The sequence below is a fragment of the Chrysemys picta genome, chromosome 5, assembly GCF_011386835.1.
Source record: "Chrysemys picta bellii isolate R12L10 chromosome 5, ASM1138683v2, whole genome shotgun sequence".
NCBI classification, from domain to species: Eukaryota; Metazoa; Chordata; order Testudines; family Emydidae; genus Chrysemys; species Chrysemys picta.
In genome coordinates this window covers 118,066,787-118,093,335 of record NC_088795.1, presented here as the reverse complement: position 1 = coordinate 118,093,335, position 26,549 = coordinate 118,066,787, and the positions used below count along the sequence as shown (strand labels likewise).

The following is a 26,549-nucleotide window of genomic DNA, read 5'->3' as shown; positions in this document are numbered from 1 at the left end:
GCCTTGTCTTTTTTTAAACAGTAAGTTATTTGGGAGAGGAACTGTAAATACAGCACTTAGTACAATGGGACCCCAATAGGGCCTCTTAGCACTACTGTAATACAAATACATAGTAAAAAGTTATATGTACGTATGTGTTTGCATGATTAGGTCCATGAACTGTAATATTTTCGGTGTCTTAAGTCTGATCAGTAGCCTTGATTCCACAAAGATTTATGCATGTGTTTAACGTTAAAATATGCATAATACCACTGAAATCACTGAATATTTAAAAATAAAATCTAAGTAATTCAGGACCAAGTGGCGGACACAATGAGATCAATGGTAGTTTTGCCAAGTGACATTAGGGTAACCAGGATCTGGCTATTAAAGAACGTTGTGCTTGTGAAAGATGCAAAGAATAAGTACCATACTGTGTGTGGAAAGGGTGCTATCCCTTTAAAAGCAGGGCAGGCTGGGAACCTCCTCCAGGATATAAAAGAAGAGATTAGCAGCAAGACGGCAGTTTGGCTCAGACACTGATGAAGGACAAGCTAGCAGTATTACAGCAAATGGCTAGTAATGGACCCCAGGTTGGAGGTATGGATTGTGTCAGATTTTATTTTTATTATTTGTTCCTTCTTCTCATTGTTGATAAATGGGGATCTGGCTTTGTGTCTCTTTAATTTTGACAATTCTTAGCCTCTGAACTCTAGCTGATTCTGCATACACCTATATGTCATGGTGAAAATACCTAAAATGGATGTTAGATCCACAGACAGATAAGCTGTGGGCAAATGTAGGGTAAACTTCTATTAGGCTGCCTACGTGCGCCAACCCAAGGAACTACCCTATGACTGAGAAGGGAATTCAGTCTCTGTACCCATTTGATCCTTGGTCCCAGTGAGACGACTGGGTGGGTGGTAAATTCTGACTAGTGCCAGATACAGGTTTTTGTGATGTGGACTTCTATGAACTGAACTGAGTACCAGTTCATTCTATGTACTATATAATCTTGCCAAACAGCCATCAGAGGTCACCATCCTGCATCTGAACTGTACATCTAGATATAACGGACTCCATATCCTATTGCCAAACATGCAGTCATCCCCCATATTTCTTTTGAACCATAGCATTCAATGTGTGGCTCCATGCCTTATCTACTGCATTCTGTCCAAATTGTGCACTAAATGCAGAATTATTAATTTTCTCATGGGCTCCTTTATGGCACTCAACACCATACCCTCTGTACATTTCAAAAAGTGAGTTTATCATCACAACCCAATGAGAGAAGGTGGTATTATCTCCATTTTAGAGATGGGAAACTAAGGCACATAGGCATAAAGATTAAGGCCAAAGTGTCTGCTGCCTTGGAGCTGGTTTTTCAAAATAATTACCATTTTTATAGCACTTGATATGTTCAGAACACAGCTCAGCACTTTAACCAGTTGGGCCCAGGTGGTCTCAAGTTGGGCACTTGGAAAATAAGGAACACAGAATCGGTGGTCATGGATACAATGATCAGTTATAACAGTTCTGGTAGCATTTTCCTTCCCCCACTTCTGGTTTTGGCCCATTGCTAACAATCAATACAATAATTTAAAAATGTAAAATGATCTAAAATGACTGTGGTAGCACCTGCAATGTTACTAAAACGAATAACTTTCAATCTGCAATTACCGGTGAAGTTATATTACTGGACATGAGTATGCTTGGTCCAGAACATCTCCTCCCATGAAAACACCCACAGGGGGATGAGGGTTGGGGAGACCCTGCAGGTCTCCTTGCAGAGTTTCTTCTTTATCTTCCCCGGCTTGGGGAAGGGCTTTCCACCACCCAAAAGGCTCTTGTTTTGATGAGCACTTGGGAGACCCTTGCCCAGGCCAAGTAACTAGACTGGGTACTGGGGAACAATGAAGGAAAATGCTCCTGCGCCACAGAATGGGGTGGAGGGATTCTGAGTTGCTCAGCGGCTCCTTGTCCAGTCTAATGGCTAAAGTAGTCTCTGCAGACCTAGCAAGCTCCGGCTTGCCCAGGAACGAGGGCAAAGACAGGGAGGATCCAAACAGCGGTGGATTTTCTGGCCTGTCCATATATATCAGTGCACAGAAAGCCTTCCATTTAAGTGGCTCCATGTTGCAGTCAGGGCTCGCTCCAGGCACCAGCCGAGCAAGCTGGTGCTTGGGGCGGCAGGCGGCATTCCACCCAATCATAGGGCGGCACGGCCGGTTTTTTTTGTTCCGCTCTGGTCACCCTGTAGGGGGCGGCGGCACGGAGGACGGGAGCACCCTGCAGCAAGCCTGGCAGGGCAGTCCGCATCGTTCCCTCCCCGCCGACCGGAGCAGAGCCCTCCCGGCAGGCAGCACTGCGTGGCGGGAGGGGCCGCGTGGTAGCGCCCCACTGTAGCCCTGGCCGCCCCCCTTCTCTCTCTCTCTCCCGCCCGCTCCCACCACCTCCCGCCCGCTAGCCACTGCAGGTTTTTTTTTTTTTTTTTTTTTGCCATTCTGGCCGCCCCGTTTTTTTTGCTTGGGGCGGCCAAAAAGTCAGAGCCGGCCCTGGTTGCAGTGCCCCTAAACTTGCCTCTCCACCCCAAACTTGTGCAGTTCCACAAACTCCCTTCTCACCTTTGCAGATGGAGGCAGGGTTTGCACCTTTCTAATTACTTATCTAGTTTGTGAATCGGTTTTAGCTTAATCTCTATGCAAAATGGCATGTTTAAATTCTCTCCTCTGCTGCTGTTTCTTTATTCTAAAATTCAGGTCTCCAAATCCTGGGATTTAGCATCAGCTCAAAAAGATTCCATGTCTGATCTCACAAACCCCTTTAACATTTTAACAATGTCAGTTATATCTCTTCTAACCCATCTTTTCCCTCAGTAAATATCAGGGTTCCCTCCCCCAGCTTTTCAACAGCAGTTAACCCTCCCCACCCTGTTACCATTTTTAGTTCTTTCCTATGGATTAATATGGTTTAAAAACTATCTAGAGTTGTCTGCAGCCACACCTGTTTCTATTGCAGCTCCACTAGCTCTCAAGCAGAGTCAGACCAGGTTGATATTTTAATGAAAGACTTCCAGTTACCATTACCACACCACTTAGGGATACTGGGCTTTCTGTAGGTGGCACCCCAGAATTATTGCCCTAGTATGGTGCTGGTATCGCATTGCTTCTTGTAAGGAAATCTCCTGCATGAAATGGAAAGCAGAGGTCTTGATTGCTTGCTGTCACTGAAGATCTCATGGCTTTCTGCTTAAGGAGTACAGGAATTATATCCTGAATATTTCTCAGGGACCTGGGTTCTGCCTGTACCTCCTGCAGTTCAAACGGATGTTGTAATCTTTATTACCTGTCTTGCATTACTTAGAAGGGCACAGCAATTCTACCCAACTGAACTGTGGTTGTTTTGCTTCACAGAACAGCATTTGAGAGAGAGGTGATCCCTCGATCAAAGTGGCTTAATTATTTCTTTGTAAAGCACTTTGACATCTTCTAGTGAAAGGTGCTACATAAGTTCAAAATAGTAGTACAACTCTGCTCCGATATAATGTGACCCGATTATAACACAAATTCGGATATAACACGGTAAAACGGTGCTCCGGGGGAGCGGGGCTGCGCACTCCGGTGGATCAAAGCAAGCTCGATAAAACGCGGTAAGATTTTTTGGCTCCCGAGGACAGCGTTATATCGAGGTAGAGGTGTATTACAATTATAGAGACAGTTTTTCAGATCAATCACAGCCAGACCTCCCTCTTTTATTTTTCCCAAGAACAAAACTATGGGTATAAATACAGTACACAAATAGGAACTTGGACCTCTAAGTGACAAATAATTGCACCCATGATGATTTGTATATGCAAAAATTTGAAGATCCTTTAGCTGCTGAAAGTGTGTGAATATTTAATTTGTAATGACACCCACTTCTCAAAAGTCCTACTATAAGGGGGAAGCTCATCTGTCAGGAGCATTTTGGGGGACTGATCTGAGACTGTGGAATGAGCTCCCATAAGAACTAAGGACCATCACAAACCTCATCTACTCCAAATGCAAGGCACACATTTTCCACCTGCCGTCTCTGACATACATGCAGAGCAGTGTGTACATTAAAAAAACAAACCCCGCACGATCCACCACCCTACCTAACCAAAACAATGCACTGCACACACAGTTTTATCCTATGATGGGAAGTGGGAGAAAATGAACCACATGTGGCAGACCTTAGTCATGTTGCTTACTGCACTATAAGATGCTCCGTTACTATGGTGATGAGGGAAAAATAAGAACCCACATAGGAAAAAGCTTCTGGATGTGGAAATGCTAATGGCGGCCAGATTCTGCCAATCTGACTCAAGCTGAGTATAACCTTGTTCTGCAAGGAACTACTTACAGAGCAAGCTATTACTCAATGTAAGTAAGGGTGGTGGAATGTGGCTCTAAACAGAGAAGTTGCTTTACATATTGCTATTTAATGGGCCATTGCAATTTTAAGTTTCTTTTATACAAGAGAAACAAAGTACTGGTTCCAATACGTATCTTATTTTTGGACTGGAACGTCCATAGAATGGTCATTAAATATCTCTTGATGTGTCATCTTTTTGTCTTCAGAACTTTTACTTAATGCAATTTATTCAAATTGATTCTACTAATAGAGTAGCTGATTGCAGAGTTAAATGAACATGTTTGTAATATGACAGCCAACCTCAAGCTTTTTCAAAAATCATCCTTAGAAATTCATCAAGCATAAATAAATATCATAATTTAAATGCAGAAGTGAAATGGTCTTGGATAAATGCTGGATGCCTTTGAATTTCAAAGGAGGAGAAATATATAATCACGCAGGAAAAACAAGGGAAGTATACAGCTGATGGAATTTCACTAACAGCAAACAAAAGAGCAACATTAAAATACGAGGCACATTGTAAAGTTTGATCTGAGTGAGGTGAGGTGAAGAATGTGATTATAATGGAGAAAAAGCCCTTCAGAAATATTGAGCTGGATTCCAAGTGCTGACTGATGCATATTATGTATTGTTGGTTTATGCCAAAAAGTGACTGAAAAGGAGGGAAGTTGGAGGGAAGTTGCCTGGAGTTGGAACTTGTCTACAATGTATAGTTATACTGGCATATCCACCTGTGTGGACACTCTTATTCTGGTGTAAGAGTGGCTTTTTTTCAATTTAGTTCGTGAGGGGAGGTTAATCTCGCACTCTGAACCAAAAAAAAACCCAAAAAACCCTCTGTGTGGATGTGGTATACCTAGACTTTAGTAAGGCATTTGATACGGTCTCGCATGATATTCTTATCGATAAACCAGGCAAATACAATTTAGATGGAGCTACTATAAGGTGGGTGCATAACTGGCTGGATAACCGTACTCAGAGAGTTGTTATTAATGGTTCCCAATCCTGCTGGAAAGGCATAACAAGTGGGGTTCCACAGGGGTCTGTTTTGGGACCGGCTCTGTTCAATATCTTCATTAACGACTTAGATATTGGCATAGAAAGTACGCTTATTAAGTTTGCGGATGATACCAAATTGGGAGGGATTGCAACTGCTTTGGAGGACAGGGTCATAATTCAAAATGATCTGGACAAATTGGAGAAATGGTCTGAGTTAAACAGGATGAAGTTTAACAAAGACAAATGCAAAGTGCTCCACTTAGGAAGAAAAAATCAGTTTCACACATACAGAATGGGAAGAGACTGTCTAGGAAGGAGTACGGCAGAAAGGTATCTAGGGGTTATAGTGGACCACAAGCTAAATATGAGTCAACAGTGTGATGCGGTTGCAAAAAAAGCAAACATGATTCTGGGATGTATTAACAGGTGTGTTGTGAGCAAGACACGAGAAGTCATTCTTCCGCTCTACTCTGCGCTGGTTAGGCCTCAGCTGGAGTATTGTGTCCAGTTCTGGGCACCGCATTTCAAGAAAGATGTGGAGAAATTGGAGAGGGTCCAGAGAAGAGCAACAAGAATGATTAAAGGTCTTGAGAACATGACCTATGAAAGAAGGCTGAAAGAATTGGGTTTGTTTAGTTTGGAAAAGAGAAGACTGAGAGGGGACATGATAGCAGTTTTCAGGTATCTAAAAGGGTGTCATAAGGAGGAGGGAGAAAACTTGTTCATCTTAGCCTCTAAGGATAGAACAAGCAGCAATGGGCTTAAACTGCAGCAAGGGAGGTCTAGGTTGGACATTAGGAAAAAGTTCCTAACTGTCAGGGTGGTTAAACACTGGAATAAATTGCCTAGGGAGGTTGTGGAATCTCCATCTCTGGAGATATTTAAGAGTAGGTTAGATAAATGTCTATCAGGGATGGTCTAGACAGTATTTGGTCCTGCCATGCGGGCAGGGGACTGGACTCAATGACCTCTCGGGTCCCTTCTAGTCCTAGAATCTATGAATCTATCTCTCATGCCAGAATAAGTGTGTCCACACAGAAGGTTACAGTGGTATAACTACCAAAATTGTATTGTAAAGTTAAACAGATATAAAGACAAGGCCTTTATTAACAACTCTACTGATGATGCATGAGTCAGAACAGAAACCAGCTCATGGACCTATAGCAGTGTAGAACCAGAATTGCTAACAGAACAAACAATAGTAAAAACTTATTTTAGTGATTAAAAGTAAGCAGATATGAGTACACACAGGGAGCAGGTCTGCTGGGGAAGAAGGAATCCTAATACAATTTTTCTAACCATATAAACTGGGCATTGGTAAGTGGGGGAAGAGTCTAGATCATCAGTTCTGAGCCCCACTGCCTGGGGCCAAAGCAGGCTGGGGTGGTGGGGCTCGGGTGGGCTCAGGCTTCGGTCCCCCCTCCTGGGGTCGTGCAGTAATTTTTGTTGTCAGAAGTGGGTTGTGGTGCAATGAAGTTTGAGAACCTCTGGTCTACATACAGTAAGTGGCTGTGGCAATATCTAAGACCAACATTAGAGAAATGCCTCACATGGGAGTAATTGACTGTGCAACGCACTGCAGAATTAGGCTTTTTATTAAATTCAACCCTCTAATGGGATGATATTCAACCCAATATCTCTATCATACCCTGAGGATGGGATAGCCACCACAAGTATGTGCCCAGCCAAGACCCTAGGGACTTAAGCAAGACAGCTAGCTTTAGTGCATACCTATCCTGACTAGCCTCAAATCACACCCCCAGCTTGAAGTGAGATTAAAATGACCTGCTTAAATTTAATCAGCAAATAAGTGCCAGAACCAGGATTAGATACAACCTGGAGAGCTGGGTTCTAATTTCCATGCCTAATCTATTATTCCACACTGCCTTCCAACACTTCCTAGTAAATCACAATGCCAAACCTTTAAATTTTGGGTACTTCAAAGTTTGGTTGCTCAACCTGAGACCTCTATAGTCTGGTTTTTATGGGTGTTGAATATCTGTAGATCCACCTGAAGTAAATGGGAGCTGTAGGTGCTCAGCACCTTGGACATCTAGCTCAAGTGCGCACCCAAAATTACAGTCCAGTTTAGAAAATGCAACCCTTATATTTTAGTTAATAGAGTTGCACAGAGAATATGAAGGAAAAATAAGGCTTTAGGACCCAGATCCACAGAGGTCTTTAGGCTCCTAACTTCTACTGAAATCAATGGAAGTTAGGAGCCTAAAATACCTTCGAAGATCTGGGACTAAGAACGTAGAACAAGATCACAATATGCTACGTCCTGAATTTCATATTTTGAAACAGAAAAAGTTTGCCCTTTGTAGCTGAAAAAAAATTACACTTAACGCTAGCTTCATATTTCTTTTTAATCACTCAAAAATGTTTATTGCCTTATCTGTTAATATTATCCATTAATTACAATGTTTTAACCTACATTCCTATTCATCTTTTACTTCCTATCAAATGAGAGGTAGGATAGTATTTTCTTGAAGTCCTGTTAGAAGGAGAAGAACTAGAAACAACATTAAAGTGTGAGCTTCCATAGCCTCCATCCTAAACTTGATGAAATATACTTTAAAAATGAGTCCCTTACAAAAGACTTTGTAACTCTCATCTGCTAGTTACTTTTTTTAGTTGTCCTCAAATGAACTTCTGTTTTCCTCATAATGAATTGTTAGCCACCAGCCTCCTCTCATATCTCTACAGCATAGCACACAGAAGAGGAGGAGGATAAGATTACAGATTAGGTAACATCTGAACCACAAAAATTCAAGCAGAACTGCAAAAAACACCTCATTTTCTTTTTTCAGAGTCCACAAGAGGGCAGGACAGGAGATAACTGGAAGCCACTTTTACTGCCTGACAACAGAAAATGACACAATAAAAACGCCTGCAATACATTATGCTCCTCTAACTGATCAGGATTTCTCTGACACCTTTTCTTTAATCTAAAAATTTCAGTTAATTTTTATTCTACTTCTCCATTCTATTCTTGTAGACTGGATAAATTAAAATTTGTACAAAGGGCACAAAATACCTGCATGACTCAATGTCAATTAACTTTTTCACAAATTATTTACAAAGATTGTAATAGTTCTTCTCTCTCCACTATCACAGTCAATTTATCTAATCCCCACTGTTTGAAGTCCACTACTGTCAGGCTTTCCTGGCATAGCCAGGGTTGTGAGGTACCTCGACACCACCCGCCCTTGCTGTGAGGAGGTCTTGTCTGTACATGCTGTGGATCAGCTTCCTGAAGCCATCAGCCTCTGGCAACACAAGCACTACCTTCTAGGCCTCTGCAGGCATCGCTCTGTGTGTGCCTGGTCAGTGGTAGGCTCACACCCCGACCCCGGAGTCTGCCTAGCTTCCCTCTGGAGTGCTCAGCCTCTATCCCATTCACAGAACTCTTAGTGCCACTACTCCCAAAGGAATAATACGGATTAGATTATAAAATTCAACAGAGGATCACAAGTTTACTTAACACACAGCACTTTATATGTAGTGAAAAGAAGAATAAGTTTATTATCAAAAAACAGATTCAAGTGATGGAGGGGCCTGTCTACACTTGAATGTTACAGAGGTACAGCTGCAGTGCAACGCCTGTGCCATTATAGTGCTTCAGTGTAGACGCGTTCTACAGAAACAGGAGGAGTTCTCCCATTGACATAGTTAATCCACTTCCCCAAAACGCAGCAGCTAGGTTGACAGGAGAATTCTTCTGTTGACCAAATGCTGTCTACACTGGAGGTTAGGTCGGCTTAACTACATCGCTCAGGGGTATGGATTTTTCCTGGGTCGACTTCGCTTTTGAATGCAGACTTGGCCTCAGAGTAAGAATATTGGAAACAAATAGCTGCATATAAAACAAAACCTTAACATGATTCCTAGAGCCTAAATGTACTCAAGGCATTCCCCTATCTCCTACAAGAGTGTTTTGTCAACCTGTGGTCTGCAGACCCCTGGGGGTCTGCAGACTGTCTAAGATTTCCAAAGGGATCTGCACCTCAATTTGAAACTGTTTAGGGGTCCACAAATGAAAAAAGATAGAAAACCACTGTACTATAAGATAGCTTATCCCATGTCCTTCTCCCCAGTGTTTCCAACCAGTTTGGCTGAAATCCCTTCTCATAAAATCAAGCCTGCTGGCAACTTGTCCTGAGACTGAAGGAATTCCTGAGGGCTCATCTGTACCCAGATATAGTTTCAAAAGTTCATTGCTTTACACCTAAACAGACTAACTCCTGTTGTCTTTGTTTTTCTTACCACTCCTAGTGTCTATTGTGAACCATAAAATACTAAATTTTGCACGTGACCAGCCAGGGTGGTCACCTGCCTGACAGGAATATGTGGATTACATTTTGGTGACCTGTCTTAACTGTCAGTCCCAGAGAACACAATCTTTAGTATATACACACAACTCTCCACTCATTTTCCATACATACATCTCACAATGATTATGATGACCATTGTGACACAGGCTTTCATTAGAAACCTTACATGACATTTTTTGGTGAACTAGTTATACAGATATTAGACCCAGGAGATTCTTATAACCCTTATGCACCCCTTATGCCCTCTACCAGTAGGCATCAAGAGGTCCTTGGGTCACAGCCACTACATATAAAAATCCTGCATACCATTCTCCAAGTACAAACTGCTCATACTCATTCATTTACTTCACATCACACGACAAGCAGTTTCCCTAGGATAAATCACTTTCATTAACATATATATACACACACAAAAACCATACCTACTCAATTCTTCTTCCCTACCATGCACACCAACACATACTCATTAAACTTCCAAAATATTGACATTTACCTGTATCCTGATCCAGACTACTGTTCGTTTATTGTATTACAGTAGTACCTTCTGGGCCACTGTGCTAAGGGCTATACCACTTAGTAGTGAAGAGATTGTTCCTGCCCTGAAACGCTTACAGTCTTGACAAGGTGAAAAGATGAATGAAACAAACAGGTGGAGGAAGGTGTGGGAGGACAAGATAACAGAAACTATGAGAAATAGTAAGTGGTGTGTACAATGATTTGACATTCTCTCATCTAGTCACCAGGGAGTTCATTCAGTCAAACTCACACTCCCCTTTCACAACACTTTAACACCAATACCCACATAGAGATTATCCTGCCATTCTGCATGATCTTGAATCTATGGGACAGGTTCTCTGTTCATATATACCAAGGTAAATCAGGCAGGGGTGCTGGAACAAGTGGGGAGCTGAAAGCCACTAAACCAAATGGTAAATTCTGTATATGATGGAAACTACTTCAAGCCAGGGAGTGTGGCAGCACCCGCAGCACTCCTAGTTCCAGCACCTATGAAATCAGGAGTAACTGTTGAACTTAATAGTTGCATTGGTATAAAACTGTAAGCGACAGGAGAATCAGGCAGATGGGCTCCATATTGACTACCATGTTTAGCTTGTCTCTACACGTTAAACGCCAAATCCTTTCTCCAATTTGTTGTAAGGGATTAGGGCTTGACTGGCAAATCACTTTCAAACCACATCACTACTGAACAGAATTTCAGTGACTCTTAAAATGCAGAAGTCAGTGAGCTGTTATGAAGGGGCAGAACTGGCAGCTTCTTAAAAAAAAAGTCAATGTGATAGCTCCATATCGCTAGCCTTCTGCCTCTTCACCTGAGGATTCCTTCAGGCTTAAAACAGTCTATAGTATAAATTTTTTTTAATGTACTATTTAAATGAAGGATTGGATGGTTCAGATAATTAACAGTGGAACATAGGCCTTTGTGCCATTAGGTCACTGGTTTAAAAACTGCCTGGGTCAAAAGTTATTGAATTTTTACCAGCTGAAATTATCCCTCAGGAAACCACATGAGTCTATATGACTGCAGGATTTCTTGCACCTTCCTCTGAAGTGTCTGCTGCTGGCCACTGTCAGGGATGGGACACTGCTGTAGATGGACCCATGAGTTTGATCCAATATGGCAATTTCTATCATCTGTCCATTTCCTACAAGACTGCTGTCTATTTTAGTCAAACTACCGTCCAAACAGGCTCTGAATTCCAGGAGGACTGTTAAAAGTAATGTAAGGGTTTCTAATTAGCAGCCATAGACTGAAAGGTCTGATTGCTCACACTGGACTCCTCTCATCCCTCTAGTGGTCCAGGTTGAGGGACCTAAAGGCAGGGCACCGAGGGGAAGTTTTGTATTGCTGTCTGTGGTGAATGATACCTTAATTCACTCTCAAACAATTTAAAATGAGACGAAACACAACCACCCTGTTCAATATTGCAGACTTTGCCAGGCTTTACGTGACAAAAGGCAAGATTCTACTGCCATTTTTCATCTTCCCTGAATATGGCTGGGCTGCTGAGATTCAATCCTCTAACTCGGAGGGTCCCTGGTTCAATCTGTGGTGTGAGCCAAGATGGCAGTCAGCATTAGTGGTGTCTTGTCTGGGATTCACACTTCTGTGAGCCTCAAATGGTCAGGACAAGATTAAATACTACTTCTGGACTGAGCAATGTAGTACACTAGTCACTTTGCATTATGTCCCATTCTGTGCCCGATCCACAGAAGATGTGAGAGTTGTAACAGACACACATCCTCAGTGAATGAGGCACAGAAGAGGACATGTAACAGAGTGACCAGTGGGTTACACTTGTTAACCTTTCATGAATGTAGCTGGGCTTAATTTTCCAGTGATATTCTACAAATCACATGACAAAGAGGACTTGTTTGCGCCAATCTAGTTAATGAAAAGCCATTTTTTACTATTTTATCCTCCTTTGTAACGTACATTTGCATTTAGGAAAATGTGAAATTTTAATTGAACAAACTCATTATTTGACTGTTTCCTCACCTCTTGAATTGAGCCTCTCACTTGTTCATGCCTTGGTGATGCATGCCATCTTTGTCTTCGCATTGCAAAGGAGTGTGCAGATATCATGCAATGGCAAAATGGAAATGAAGGGCCTGATTGTGCCTGGCTATAGCACAGCCACACAGGAGAATAAGCTCCCTCGTTCCTCTAGGCAGCCTTACTGCACCTCACTTCCAGGCATGATGGGTGGAGAGTGGGCTGTGCATGGCATCTGCAAGACAGTGGAGAGTGGACAAGTGGAGCCTTGATTCTGGCTTTCTAACATGCTGGCCAAGCATCTGGGATTCCAAGGTAAAGGAACTGCATACATTCCTCTTCCCCTGGAGCAAGGGATGCAGAAGAGGGAGAGGAGAGGAAACAGAGAAGAGACTGTGATTCTCTGAGACATAATTTCTTCCCTGGGATTCTCTTTTGCCTTTGTTTCATGCCTCAGATAATAGACATTTTTAATAAACACTATTCCTTGTACACTCAAGCTAGTGGAAACCGGGGTAGCTCTGTTTGACTTCAGTGGAGCTACATTGGTTTACACCAGCAGAGGATCAAGCCTGTTCTTAAAGCATTTGGAGAGTATAGGAAATTTATTTTCATTCATAGCCTATGCCTCTTATGTAGTGTACTTCCTGATGTCATCCTTTAATACAATCAATAGCAGCTATGCCTAGGAGAGAGAGCGGGACCATTACTTGATATTGATGCATTAGCTGATCACATTTGATGGACAAGGATAAAAGACTGCTTATTGTAAAAACAGATGTGAGTTTAGTTTCCTGAATGTAAATTCCTGGTAGATATCAGTCGATTTGTTAACCACTGAAGAACTTTCTTTAGTTTTACATGACTGGCAGTCTCTACTCAGGACAGGCCCAGGAGTGGAATAGTAGGTACAGTATAGAACAGGGGTCGGCAACCTTTCAGAAGTGGTGTGCCGAGTCTTCATTTATTCACTCTAATTTAAGGTTTTGTGTGCCAGTAATACATTTTAACGTTTTTAGAAGGTCTCTTTCTATAAGTCTATAATATATAACTAAACTATTGTTGTATGTAAAGTAAATAAAGTTTTTAAAATGTTTAAGAAGCTTCATTTAAAATTAAATTAAAATGCAGATCCCCCCGGACCGGTGGCCAGGACCCAGGCAGTGTGAGTGTCACTGAAAATCAGCTTGCGTGCCGTAGCAGGTTATGGCTGAGTGAGAAGAAGCTTACACACAGCTTTCTGTCAGCCTGTCAATATTAGAAAAATTTATTCACCCAAATATTTTTAATGGAAAACAAAACTTAGCCAAACAGGATTTTAAGCTGGTCTTAAAACGTCAGTGAAGTAGAGTTTCCAATAATGGAATACAACTTCCATAAGCATTGTGTTCGGGGGAAATATCTTTGACGCTAAGGACATCAAATGAAATGATGAAGGTTAATGACTGTTTTACAAAGCATACGTATCACATGTAATATTAGCAGACATGTTGACTTGCTCTTCTTAAATTAAAAAATTACCCGAAGAAAGCATCTACTCAGATTCACAAACACAACCCTCCAAACCATTTTTTTCCCTTTTCTGAATAAGTAGTTTGTTCCTCAAATATACTTTTCCTAGAACCGTTACACAAACCTGCTCCAGCACGCATTCATACTCTACTAAGTAAAATGCCACTAGTCAGTTTTTTCAAACTTATCAAAACTTGATAGATAAAAAATGCTCAGGGCAATGAAAACTCTTATAAAGTGGAACAAATGCACAATCCTATAATTAGCATGTACTAAGATGCCCATGCAACCAGGTGTGATATGGACTAGAGAGATCCATGACACACCAGACTGGTCACAATTAATCAAAACAGAGCCTGTTAGACTACAACTAATCATTTTCAGCTCAATCAAAGGTCATTGCTTTTGCTACAATTAGATAGCATTAATCTTACACACATAACAAGATAACAAAGCATGAAAACTTCATCAGTAGCAACAATTTCCAATTAGCAAGACCAATATTAAATATTACAAATTAAAATCCTCATTTAAAAGTGTCAGTGAACCAACACTGTCAATAAATTAACTCACTACCTAGAGCTCTATAAGTAAATCAAGAAGCCTCATATACTTCCCTTGTCTCTCTTGCTTTTCCTCTATGACTGGGGTCACCCTAGCACCTTGTCTGGGAAAAGTATTAGGACATGAGATGTATTTTCCCTTTCCTGCCTTATATCTAGCACCAGTACCATCCTGCTGTAAGCCTTGTTTGCTGGTGTGATTGCAGGGAGATTGTGTAGGCAAACTTTTCTAGTGGAAGCATAAAGGTGTGTGGTCACTTAGAGAGGGAAAATTCTGCAAGTCTACAAAGGAAAGTTGTCCCTTATATTACCAAGAGCTGACTTGTGATCAGAGAATAAGTCGTGAATGTTCTTCATGTAGAGTGCTAGGAACCCCACATCTATCACAGAATAGGAGGAGACCAAATTCATTTCTATTTGTGACATCCAGGTCTCCCAAAGTAAAAGACTAAATCCCAAGCCCGTTAGTGCACTAACCCAGCCTCTCAAAAGCTGCAAAATATCAAATGAATGATAAATCTCTGAAGTTTCTATGCCTGAGGTCTAGTCCTGTTTTGTAACCAGACTGGAGATTTTCAGACTTTTCGCAGCCACCAGCACAAATCAATAAATCACCTGATGGAGCTCTGCAATGGCCTCAGTGCTTTGGCAGTCATCCTCTTCTTCCAGATCATACAGTGTCTGTCTCTGCTTCTCTAACATTTCATGGCAGGCCTAAGATTAATAGAAATAAAATAGGAAAGAAACCTTGTAAAAATATATCTTTTAAATAGCTGAAACCATTGTCAGCATGAAAGCTACTGACTGACAAATAAATCAAGGGTGCTTTTTTGGCAGCATCAGGGATCTAAGTACTGTAAAAGTTAGTAGGGAAAAACCGCATACTGTCCTAGCTGAGTGGTAGGAGAAATCACAGATATGACTGAAATAATACTGGCTATGTACTCACAAAGGGGCATTATGAAGATCACACAGGCAACCTTAATTTGTGCATCTCCTAAGTCCCAACCATAACATTATTTTAACAATTTTTATATGGAATAATATTCACAGTGCAGGAAAAGGGTTAATGATAATTAGTATCTTACATTGTTTGCCTGCATACAGATAAAGCACTTTGCTGTACAAGCTATGGCCCAATCCTGAACCTACTGAAGTCAATGGGAGACAGATCTCTTAATTGGACTGCATTATATGATACATTTTGGGGCAGGTTTCCCTTCCAGCTCTGGGTCTCTCTGCACTGGATTGACAGACAGTGTTCTGGAGGACAGGCACCATCAGCCAGCAGCCCTGGGGTCCTGATCCCTTCTCCAGTCCTCTTCCCTCCAGGGAGCACAGAGAGGCCAGAGAAGTGGGGAGCTGCCCAAGATCAAAAAGGAGACTTCAGATGGGGGTAGGGTGTGGAGGGAGTGGAGAGTGGAGCCAATATCATTTTCACAAGAGCAGATGAGGAAGCAGAGCTGGCTATGAGCTGCTGCACTTTCTGATCTCCCTCTGTGTCCCTCTTGCAAACATGGTGTCAGCTCCGCTTTCTTATCCCTCCCTGCTGCCCACTGGGCAGGTCCCCCTTTCTCTGATCCCTGGGGAGTGGGGGGGCGACAAAAGATGAAGGGGCCCAAAGCTGGAGCAGAAGGTGCAGCTGAGAGTCCCTGGTCCTACAGAGGGCAGAGGCATGCAGTAGCAAGGTAGGGAGGGCCCAGCCAGCAGTGACTGGGGGGGCGGGCGGCAGCAATGCAGGGGTGTGTGTGTGTGGGCTGCAGTAATTAAATTTTGGGGTCCAAATGGCCAAGATGTGAAATACCTGGGTTTAAGGATGTTCTTACTGTGTGAATCAAATGAACTATCTTCACAATCTGCAATAGCCCTCTTCCTCCTGCCCGCTCCCCCGACCACATAGCAAAGCTGGTTTATTTCATTCACTCAGCAAGAACCTCCTGAAAACTAGGGACTAGGTTTTATACCTAAGTACCTTTTATGATCTGCAAATCATGGTATAACATAAAACAAAACCCAGGGCAGCACATATTTCAATCATATGTCACTTGTTGGCCAGTCTAGAGGCGGGAGAGGGATGAGGGAACTCTTTCACTCACTTAATTAGGAGCAGCCAACCTCTAAGGATTTCTGAGACCACATCAACTATGTAACCATAGTTGGAGCATGGAAGGCAGCAGCCATGGCAAGGGTGCTGGTCCATGACTAGGGCGCCTAGGCACTACTGCAATATAAATAGTAACACTACACAGCATGACAGTGGGGCTAAAGAGAATACTGGGCCAAGGAGATGAGGGCAAACTGCTATTCTTGCCAAAATACAAACCAACCCTCCCCTCTCAAGATGCCATGGCAACTTTACTGTCCACACAGAGTACATAAGAGAATCTGGTTCTATATTGTAATTCATATGTCTCTGGGGGCAGAGCTCAGCTGGTCGTGTAACCTTAACTCTGGCATTTCCTGACCCGAGTGCTTAACTGCAACCTTCACATTTTGTACCCTAGTTTTTGCTGGAATAGAATGTATCGCCCCAAACACAGTGCTGTACCAGCAGTTGGAAATGTACCTAAAAGGGACTCTATGATACAAGGACTCAAACCTGCCATATCTAGGTCATTGTTTTGCATCAAACACAGGCCAGTATTGACTGAAAATCCTTACTATCAGACTCGTGTTCAGAAGCCTACATGAATTTCATAGCTTTCACATGGATATGTTTACCCATTGCAAAATCCATCATCTTAATTGGCACCTGCTTACAATTTCAGTAGAAAAGTCAGGGGCTGAGTATGCTGCGACCTTGCCAGTACCTATTCTTTGAAGAAAGAAAAATAATAGAAGGCAGGGAAGTAACAGCAATTGGTCGTCAGAGTACTAGGCTCATGTCAAGGAATCAGTCAGGTTTCCCACCTGCTGAGGTACCATGACCAGATTTAGAACTTCTTAAGGTTGCTGCAAGGGGGTGCAAATTCCCCATTCCTATACCTGTGGCGATGAATTATGCCCATCCACTATAGGCATTAGACCCTGTGGGTTTGGCAGAACTTGATATTTATTGTTTTTATAATTTTGATAAATAATAATCATGTTTGTTTTTAAGCATTTTAAATTTTGTACCTATTTAACTGTTCAATTGCACCCAATTATGGGTTTTATGTATTTATTTTAAATGATTTAAATTTTCATAGTTTTGGGAAATTATGGGGGTGTTCCAGACAATGTGGGAGTGTATTATTTAATTACATGGATGCTGCAATTCAAAAAACTGAAGCTTTATAACTGTTAAAACACAAATTGTCAACATTCCATGTCAAAATATACACAGTAAATATCCTTAAATTAAACTCTAAGTTCTCAAGCAGCATTTTTCTTATCTGTAAACTTCATTTATTATCAATGGAATTATTTTGTCAGTTTGTGCGTGTACGGTGATATTGACATTTACTGAGATTTACTGAAAAAAACTGAATCCTTCCAAGCCTACCTATATTAGACTTACAGTGAAGGCATATGTTTTTAAAAAATCAGGAATAATCATCATTCTGGCTGGCTCATTGAGAAGATTGGTAATGTGGTAGTGAGGGCCTGCTTACGCTATGGACCAGATTTTTAAAGGTATTTAGGTGCCTAAAGATGCTGATAGGTGCCTAATGGGATTTTCTAAAGCACCTAATCAGGTTAACTCTTGAATCCAATGGGAATTAGGCACCTAATCTGCTTAGGTACTTTTGAAAATCGCTTAGCATCTATCTGCATTGTTAGGCGCCTAAATACCTTTAAAAATCTGAGAGACAAGATGGGGGAGGTAGTATCTTTTATTGGACCAACTTCTGTTGCTGAAGGAGACAAACTTTCAGGCTTACAACGAGTTCTTCTTCATGGCTGGGAAAGGTATTCAGAGTGTCACAGCTAAAAACAAAGTGGAACAGACTGTTTATCATAAGTAAGGCTACGGTTTTGTCACACATATTTTTAGTAGAAGTCACAGACAGGTCACGAGCAATAAAGAAAAATTCACAGAAGCCCATGATCTATCCGTGACTTTTACTAAAAATTATGCATGACAAAATGGGGAGCTGTAGGGTCCCCACACCACCCAGGGGGTGCCTGCCTCGGAGGTGCAGGGTCCCCACACCACCAGTGGCTCCAAGCTCAGGGCACCCCCGTCACCTGCAGTGGCTCTGGCTTGGAGCTGCCAGGCACCCCCACAAGCCACAGTGCTCCGTGCTCCGGGGCACCCCTGCCACCCGCGGGGCTGGGAGTTGTGGGGCACCCACGCTGCCTGGGAGCTGCAGGGAGCTCCTGGGGGCTCCACTGCCTGTGGCGGCTGGGAGTTGTGGGGCACCCCTACCACCCTCTGCGGCTGGGAGCTCAGGCCCCGCAGTTCCCAGCCATCAGGATGGCAGGGACCCTACAGCTCCCACGTGCCGAGGTCTTAAATCACGGAGGTTTCTGGAAGTCACGGATTCTGTGACTTCCCTGACCTCTATGACAAAGTAGTGGCCATCATCATAAGGAATTAACATGATGTAAGAGACCATTCAAGGTGACGTGGGCAGTTAACATCTCTGCAATTGTTGGACAAAGGAGGGTTAGTGAGTTATAGATTGTTGTAGTGAGCCATAAATCCAGTGTCTTTATTGAGTCTAGGATTGTATTGTCTCATGAAGTTATGAGTTTCAGCTCCCAGGCTTGTGTTTTTTTTGTTTGTTTGTTTTTTGTTTTTTTGTTTTTGAAGGTGTTGTGCAGGTTTCCTTTGAGGATGAGGACTGAGAGGTCAGATAGTGAGTGACTGTTTTGTGAACTGTTTGCCCACAGGGGATAGGATGTTAGCCTTTTATCATTTTCCTGTGTGAGTTCATTTGAGAGTGTAGTGATCGCCTGGCTTCGCCCCATAGTTGTTATGGGGGCATTTAGTGCACTGGATGAGATACCCCACCACATGTTGTGATATGCATATGTAGGACCCATGGATTTTGAAAGGTGTGTTATGGGGGTGTTGATCATTGTAGCAGTGGAGATATGTCTGCAGGCTTTGCATCTGTTATGGCAGAGTTTGGTGCTGCTTTGAGTTGATGAGTCCTGGTCTATGGCGAGCTTGCTTCTAACAATGAGCTTGTAGGGGAGGGGGTTGTTTGAAATCCAGAAGATGGGGTTTGGAAAAGAGTAGGGGTTGTAATTGTTTAATGATACCCTATATGGGTTCTAGTGTGGGGCAGTAGGTGATAACTAAGGTGTGTGGTTGGAGGCTTTTTATTCCCTACTGAAGCAGGTTCTCTTGGGGTACTTGGGTGGCCCGTTCCTGATATAATCCACTTTTCAGATGGAGGTCCTTGTTTGGTGAAGGCAGTTTTAAGTGTGTTAAGGTGTGTGTATCCCAGACTTTTTCCTTGGAGAATATTCTGTGGTATCTAAGTGCATCCAACACAATCTATTATAAAGAACTCAAAGAAGACCCCACAGCACAATTAACCCAAGAATATAAGGATATAATCAAATCCTTCCCCAAATAACTCAAAGAGAAACTCTACTACCTCATCCCTTATGATCCCACCCCAGGAACTTCAACGTGCTCCCCAAGATACATAAACAAGAGAACCCAGGCAAACCCATCCTATCTGGCTACTGCACTCTTACTGAAGGAACATCAGTACTCACAGAAACCATCCTCACACCACTCACCAAGCAAAGGCCAATTTTCCTCCAAGACAAACTGACTTCCTCCAGAAACTCCACAACATTAGCAACCTCCCTTGCCATCATGGATGCCACCTCCCTATAAACCAATGTCGTTCACAATGATGGCATCGCTTTCTACCTCAAATATGTACAAGACAATGGACAACATTCAGCTATGCATCTCAAACACCTCACCAAACTCATCCATTTCATCCTCGCCCATAACAATTTTACATTCAACAACAAACACTTTGTCCAAACCACAGGAACAGCCATGAGTACTGGTTCCCCAAAATGCCTACCTCTTCATGAGCTACTTTGAGGAAGAATTTCTGGACAAATGCACCACAAAACTAATTATATACCTGAGATACATCAATAGTATTTTCATCCTCTGTATAGATGACCTAAACTCCCTCACTGATTTCCATCACAACTTAATAAACCAACACTCATCCATCAAACTTTCTATAGAACGCTTCCACACCAGTATCAACTGAACACCACAATCAGTTTCAACAATGGAACTCTACAGACAACTCTATACAAGAAACCTCTGGATCTCCACACTTACCTTCACAGATCCAGCAACCACCCCAAATGCACACAGAAATCTTATCTACAGTAAGGCACTCCTCATGCTTAAAAATTTGTTCCACGTTATATTTAGTTGTGACCCTCTTTCCCACACCTGAAGAAGAGTTGTGTGTAAGCTTGAAAACATGACTCTTTCACCAGCAGAAGTTGGTCCAATAAAAAATATCTATTACCTTGTCTCTCTAATATCCTGGGATCAACATGGCTACAACATCACCGCAAACAACAATTTAAAAAAAAATGGCCATAAATCCCAAAGAGGTCTTAGTGTATATAATAAAAATGGCCTAAGACTTTTGCCTCTTAGTTACTGGCTGAAATTCAGCCCATTAGCAAGGACCGAAAGGCATTCGTACAGTACAGTATAGCTGAAAACTGCCCTACACAATGTAAACTGGTGATTTTATGTACCTATTTAAAGCAAGCAGATGTCAACAAAAAAGTCTTTAGCAAAGAAGAAAGGATTAAATCAGCATAGTCTGAATTACTTTCTCACTCCAAAGAGATAATCACTCCAGAACTGGGTTGAGAAAAATCAGTGGGTCACTGAAGAGATGTTTAGTCTACCAGCCTATATACAAAGCTGTTTGTGAACTGATAACTTCGCTTTTTAGTATTTTCAGTCTGTTCACCTTCCGTGGGCACTATACTCAATATAAAAAGGAGCAGCACAAACCCGAGGTAAAGTGCTGATGATACCAGCTCACATACTTAGTCATAGTATCATTACAGTCAAAAGATAGAAGACAGATGAATGGACAGAAGAATTCATATGAAACAGGAACATAGCTTCCTGCAAAGAGCTCAAACCTCAACTAATGTTAAACCTGTGAAGTTACTAGTTAATTTTCAAGACATGCTGTAGATAGAGCAGCATATGCACTACATGGATTTACTTTGAGGTTTAAGATTCCAGACAAGGTTCTGTTTTTTTTGTTTTTGTTTTTGTTTTTTTTACAGAAATACTGACTTCCTACATATCACAGGCCACAGGACTTCCCTGAATCAATTCTTGCTTCAAATCCAATAGCTGTGGTTGTACTAAAGCAGGGGTCAGCAACGTTTGGCACGCGGCTCGCCAGGGTAAGTATCCTGGCGAGCCGCGTGCCAAACGTTGCTGACCCCTGTACTAGAGCATATCTTTTAGGAAAGCATCCAATCCATATTTAAAAATTTCCACTGATGGAGAATCCACCATGTCCGTTGAGTTGTTCTGCTGGTTAATTACCCTCACTGTTAAAAATTTGCATCTTATTTCTAGTCTGAATTTGTCTAGCTTCAACTTCTAGCCAATGAATCTTATACCTTAGTCTGCTAGATTGAAGAGCCCTCTATCAAATTTCAATCCCCATGTAGGTACTTATAGACTGTAATCAAGTCACCTCTTAACCTTCTGTTTGATAAACTAAATAGATTGTTTCATAAGTTTCTCACTATAGGGCATGGTTTCCAATCCTTTAATCATTCCCATGGCTCTCCTCTCAATGCTTTCCAATTTTTCAACATCCTTCTTGAAGTGTGGACATAAACTTAGAGGGAAATAAATATTCACCATCTCTGAGACAGCTTAGAAAAGTTTGAACTTGCAACCATTTGAACACAAAGCATGAAAATTTCCATAGCATGAACAATAATCCATGATTTGGTTGTTGATAAAGTCATACTCAAGGAAGGGGTTTCATTTGTTCCTCCACAGAGCATTTGGACTTTATCTTAGAGGACAGGAGAGAGTTACCTGCTCACAAGGACCCATTTTACTATGGGGGCAAAAGGGTGAGAGCATCTCATGGCTCAGTTATATTTCATGGAGGAATTTCTTAACAACTTAAAAATCAAAGTTTTATATCCTGTGTTGCAACACAAAAGCTGAAAAAAATTGGCAAACGGCTATAATTCCCTCCCAGCCTGCAACAACTGTATCATTGATTGCAAATGGTACTATGCAGTGTATTGGTTAGATGTCCAAGTTATTTATAAGACTATGATATGTAAAAATGAAGGCATTTTCTTTGCATAACTGAATTGTCTTGCCTTTGCAGAAGGAAGTCTTGATACAAAAGTTCTTAATTTCAGTTAATATGCTCTGGGTGTCTACCAAGAGGTCCATTAAACAGGAGTATACAAACAAACATTAAAGTGTCCAGTGGATAGCAAACTGCATAATAAAATTAACTGTTTATATTTGAACAAGACAAAGAGCCTAAGAGATATAAAATGCCACTTCAGAGTACACATTTGTTTTAAATGTCTGGAAGCCTGCTCTTACACTGATTTTCTTCCCTATGCATTATGGAGAGTGTTCTTTAACCAAACTTCATCAAGGAAGCATTGCAGACAAAGTATAGTAATTGCATTATCTAACTTACACAATGTAATTACAAAGCTTGGACTGCAATAAGAAGTTGTAGCACTGAGATCAGCAAAATCTGTCAGCTTGTTGTAATGGGGAAAAAACCACCTAGCTGAGTTTTTACATTTTAAACTGTTTATTAAAATTCATGGAACAATCTAATATTGTGAGGAGGTACCTTAGTAAGCAGACATGCTGCCCCTAAATCCTTTCTTTCCCTGATAGTTGAGGATGAATTTTAAAATAATGTAAGTCTATAGTTCTTAGCAATTACAGAAGTCCTGTCACTTTCAGCATTTAGGGTTTCATCATTCTGATAACATCACTGTTAACTTTGCCAGTTTTGCTGTAAGACTACATAATATTGCTCAAAATGCCATGTCTTAAACCAAAGTATCCCTGCACAACCACTAACATTAATTCAAAGCAAAGTGCCCCGACAAGTGCTGTGTTGCCAAAATTATTAACAGGGGACCCTCCTCAATTATCCCCTCATGTGACATTATTCTCCCCTAGTTCACAAGCTTCCAGCATAGATTTTATGGCCAGAAGGCACCATTAGATCATCTACTCTGATTTCCTGGATAATACAGGCCATAGAATTTCACTTAGTTACCGTTCTGAGACCAAAAACATGTGAGTGACTAAAACATATCTTCCAGAAAGGCATCCTGTCTTCACTGAATCCCATCCTCTTCCTCTCCCAAATTCCACCAATCCTTCCACTCACCACAGCCATTTCCTTCACTCCTCTTGACCAACCATAGTTCTCTGTCCCCAGCACCTGAAGAAGGGCTCCTTTGCATGTGTCCCCCTACCTGGCAGCTGTTCCTCACAGCAGCACTGGTGGGGTAAGCAGGTCATCCTACAGCCTCTGCTGTCAGTGGTAGCAGCAGACTGGTTATCGGGATGGGTGACCATAGGGATTGGGTCTTTTCTAATGGTGAACTGACTGGTTACTTAGAGAATAGATTCTTGAGAATGGCAGCTCTTCCCTGACTGGTGTTGGTCTTCCCTAGATGGTCAGAGGGGGGACAAGAGGAGGAGTGTGTTTTCCTATTGTGGTGGTGGTGGGAAGGTTGGGGGAGTCAGGCTCGGGTCCCTCTCCCAGTGCCAGCTCTTTAACTCTATGCCGGAGCTGGGCAGGCAAGCACCAGCAAGCTGCAGGATTTCCACTCAATATGGTAGGCGCCTAGGGCATGTATACACTACAAACATAAGTTGACCTATGTTAGGTCAACTTACAGCCATCACAGTAATTACTGCAGTGGTTCATGTCCACTCTACCGTCCTTCTGTTGGTGGTGCGTGTCCTCATCAGGAGCATTTCTGCCAACTTTAGAGGGGCAGTGTGGGGAGCTGAGAGCCCAGGCTCTCAGCTCCGAGTGCAGCTCCCCACCAGAAGCCCGACTGCCCCCCCCCGCTCCCATGGGTTTTTGGCTCCCTGCTGGGAGCCTGGCTGTCCCCCCCACAGCTATTAGCTCCCCGCTCCTCACCGGGAGCCCGGCAGTTGAACGGAAGCTCCCAGCTCCCCACTGGCTGAACCTGGCAGTCACACGGAGCCTCCCTGATCCCTGTGGGGAGCCTTAGCAGCAGCCTGGCTGGGCGCAGGGAGCCAGGAGACTCTAGTTGGAGTCCTCCACCCGTCCTGGGGTGACAACCCGCACTTAAGTAACCTGCAGTGTCTACCCTGACACTGCTTCGTCTTAACTACGTCGCCATAACTCCACCTCCACGAGAGGCATAGGGCTTATTATGTCGGTATGGTAGGGCACTTACATCGGCGGGAGCTAGGCTGCAGTGTGGACACTGGCATAATTAGATCAAGGTAAGCTGCCTTACATCGACCTAACTCTGTAGTGTAGACCAACCCTTAGCCCTGCATCCTCTCTTTCTCTTTGTGTGCTGCTGACTGTGCGGAAACTTCAGGGCGCCTTTTGCATGGACTTTCTTTTGGCACTGGTTGCAGACATAGTATGAAAGTTCCCATTGCAGCAGTTGCTATAGCAATGGAGGGTGCAAACATAGCACTATTATTCCTTATTATTAGTATTACATTAGCACTTAGAGGCCCCAGACATGCTCTGCCAGGCCAGGCATTGTACATACTCAAAATAAGAGAGATTCCCAGTCAAAATCCCAAAAGACAACACATTGGAAGTATTATTATTCCCATGTTACATGAGGTGGATCTGAGAGACAGAGATTAAGTGATGTACCCTGGGAGTCTACAGAAGAGCTAGGAGTATGGCAGCTGCCCAAGCAAGAGGTGGCGAAGTCCCAATCTCAGAGAGGGCTTTAAAATGTTAACAAGCAGAGCCGACTCTAGTATTTTGCCCCCCATCCCCAACTCTGCCCTAGGCTACTGTAGACACATCAAATGACAACACAAGTTGACAGTTCTGGTGGACTGAGAGAGCTTCATAGAACGTTACAATGGCCCAAAAACAAACCAAATAGTGAATATAAATCTTTACAGTCACCTTCAGAAACTCATCAAGTTCCCCTATTTTCTGAGCTTTACTGAGCAGATCCCCTTGTTCATCCTTCTGAGCTTGTTTGAGCTCTCTTATCTTCCTTGTACGACATGCCAGGAGTTTCATGATTAGGTCTTTACCTTGTTGGACACATTCTGGAATATAAAATGTAAATGATTAGGTGTTACAACGCTATAATTTTGGGAAAATAAGTGTGTGAACTTTCATTTCTGGTTTAAAAATGGATACATTTAAAAAAAAAAAAGCCTGTGTTCAAGTTTGATTTTTATTTCTGCAATAAATATATTCTATTGTAGGGGCAGCAACACTGTCTAGTGTATAGGGCACCAGACTGGCTGCTAGGACTTCAGGGTTCTATTCCTGGCTGTGCCTCTGACTTGCTGCATGATCTTGGACAAGTCACTTATGCCAAAGCTTTCAGTATCCACTGATATTTTTTTTTTATTTTTATTGTTTGGTGTGTGGGGGTTGCCAGCTTGAGACATTTGAGGCCTAACTTTCAGACACTCCACAGCTCCAGATGAGTTTTCCCTGCAGATCCAGACATCTGCTATCCAAACCTCCCTCACCTCTGTCTTTTCATCTGGTATTCACCTAAGCCCCTCAAAAAAAAATATTAACCTTTTTTTCCTATAGATACCTCAATAATTTACTACTCCCCCAAGTAAACCATGCAGCTAAAAATGAATACAGAAAATGAATGTTACATTGTGGCAGCTATTCTGCCACCATATCAAGGTGTTTTAGCTATGAGAAGTTCCTTGTTGGGGGGAGATAAAGCAGTGCATTATATAAACTTTGCACATTACTCATGTCCAGTGCTAATTTATTATAAACATCAGCCTGCTGACGAACATAAATTCCCTGACAAATCATTTGAAAATGCACTGAAAGTCTTTAATAAAAATCTAGATAGTGCAATGTTTTTTCCCATTCCCTCCACCCCCAAAGTCTACACTAACCTTGGAGGTTTAAAAAAAACATTTTGAAAAACAGCTCTGGTCTACACTACAAACTTATGTTGGCCTAACTACGTCGCTCAGGGGTGTGGAAAATCCACAGCTCTGAGCGACGCAGTTCTATCAACTGAACTCCCAGTGTAGACTGTGCTATGTCGATGGGAGGG

At 42.3% G+C, this 26,549-nt stretch overlaps 1 protein-coding gene across 10 annotated transcripts in view; it reads right to left on the bottom strand.

The window, feature by feature from the left end:
• The window catches only part of EVC (EvC ciliary complex subunit 1), a 91,667-nt gene that overhangs the window by 29,005 nt on the left and 36,113 nt on the right, over nucleotides 1-26,549 (bottom strand). For 8 of the 10 annotated variants that reach the window (XR_006175698.2, XR_006175699.2, XR_006175697.2 and 5 more), the window contains 2 exons: nucleotides 25,409-25,557; nucleotides 14,916-15,014 (listed from right to left, as the gene is read on the bottom strand). Coding sequence is in view for 7 of the 10 variants with exons in the window: in XM_008170160.4 (XP_008168382.2) it covers nucleotides 14,916-15,014; nucleotides 25,409-25,557 (248 nt within the window). In the remaining 3 variants the exon portion in view is untranslated. The remainder of the gene's footprint in view (nucleotides 1-14,915; nucleotides 15,015-25,408; nucleotides 25,558-26,549) is intronic. The other 2 variants (XM_008170162.4, XM_065598193.1) reach the window with 1 other exon arrangement.